At 38.2% G+C, this 1,284-nt stretch overlaps 1 protein-coding gene across 1 annotated transcript in view; it reads left to right on the forward strand.

Moving 5' to 3' along the window:
• PARM1 (prostate androgen-regulated mucin-like protein 1) overlaps positions 1-1,284 on the forward strand; it is a 125,438-nt gene that overhangs the window by 104,478 nt on the left and 19,676 nt on the right. Inside the window, exon 3 of the mRNA XM_006898473.1 lies at positions 157-235. Coding sequence (XP_006898535.1) covers positions 157-235 — 79 coding nt within the window. The remainder of the gene's footprint in view (positions 1-156; positions 236-1,284) is intronic.

Here is a 1,284-nt window from a genome sequence, read left to right on the forward strand (position 1 = left end):
ACTAATATCGGGAGCTTCATTGTATGCATAATTATCTGAAATAAACTTTTCCTTTGCCTAAGAAAATAGGGCCAGGCAGAAGATGGCCATGGTTGTGTGTGCCTCACCTCATGCCACTCTTCCTTCATCATCTTCTCTTGCTTTTCCTTCTCCCAGGCAGCATCGCAGCCATTACGGTGACTGTCATCGCTGTGGTGTTGTTGGTGTTTGGGGTGGCAGCATATCTGAAGATCAGGTAAGAGGCACTTAACTCCTTTTTTTTAATTGGTTTGCTTATAAAGTTCTTAGACATTGTATTTCACAGTATTCTTCATTCACATTATGTTTCATATAATCAATCACATGCAGCTGTGCTGCAATCCCAAAAGCAGGCAGTTCAAATCCTCCAGATGCTCCGCTGGAGAAGGAGGGTCAATATCCTCCTGTGCCTGTTCAGTCCAATTCAGTGGTACATAATAAGAAAAAAAAATAAAGGAAACCAGTCCTTTAAAAGGCAAGACAAAAAATTAAATCACCATTGGACTGTGCCCGTCTTTACCCTGTCTTTTCATCATTTTCCTCCCCTCCTCCTTCCAGCTACCAAACTTTGCATCCTCATGGTTTCACCCCTGCCCATCCTCACCCCTCCACTCACATGCCTTCTCCCTATACATATTTTACTAGTTATCCTTCTATTTTTACAATAATACTCTTAAAGGATTCCATTTTGTTGGGCTTCAGGCTCAGAACTGTGTCTTTTTTTTTCTTAAAAGTTTCCTTCACTTTCATAAATATTGGCAGAGAAATGATTATGTCCAGAATATTCTCCTCTAGACAGGAGTAGATGCTACAGTATCTAACCCCTGGCAAAATGAATGGAAGCTAAAATAGTCAGTATGATAATGTAATGGTCAAAAAAGTCTATTAACCCAGAGTCAAGAGACTGAAGTCTGCCTCAGCTTTCTGCCTTTTACTTACTTCATCATCCCAAGAAGCCACAAGCCTCCTGAAGATAAGGTTATCTCATACATGAAACAGGATAAAGAGATAGGACGCAAGGTTCCTAAATGTTGGTGTTTCTAATCTGTGTATTTGCACCCAGTATATAATAAAGTTTTTACTGGCACTAAAGCAAAATGGGACAAATATAAGGAAAGTATGGCATTTTCTATAAAAAAACTACCCCCCTAAGTTATAGCTATGTGTTTTGGGCTTTAAATTATCTTTTTTTCATGAAATCAAAGTAGTTATAGATTATAACAGTCTTTTTTCTCTTTATGAGAAGAGAAATTGCAATATTTTTAT

This window comes from Elephantulus edwardii, unplaced genomic scaffold, assembly GCF_000299155.1.
Source record: "Elephantulus edwardii isolate Elephantulus edwardi_28Jun2011 unplaced genomic scaffold, EleEdw1.0 scaffold00230, whole genome shotgun sequence".
NCBI lineage: Eukaryota > Metazoa > Chordata > Mammalia > Macroscelidea > Macroscelididae > Elephantulus > Elephantulus edwardii.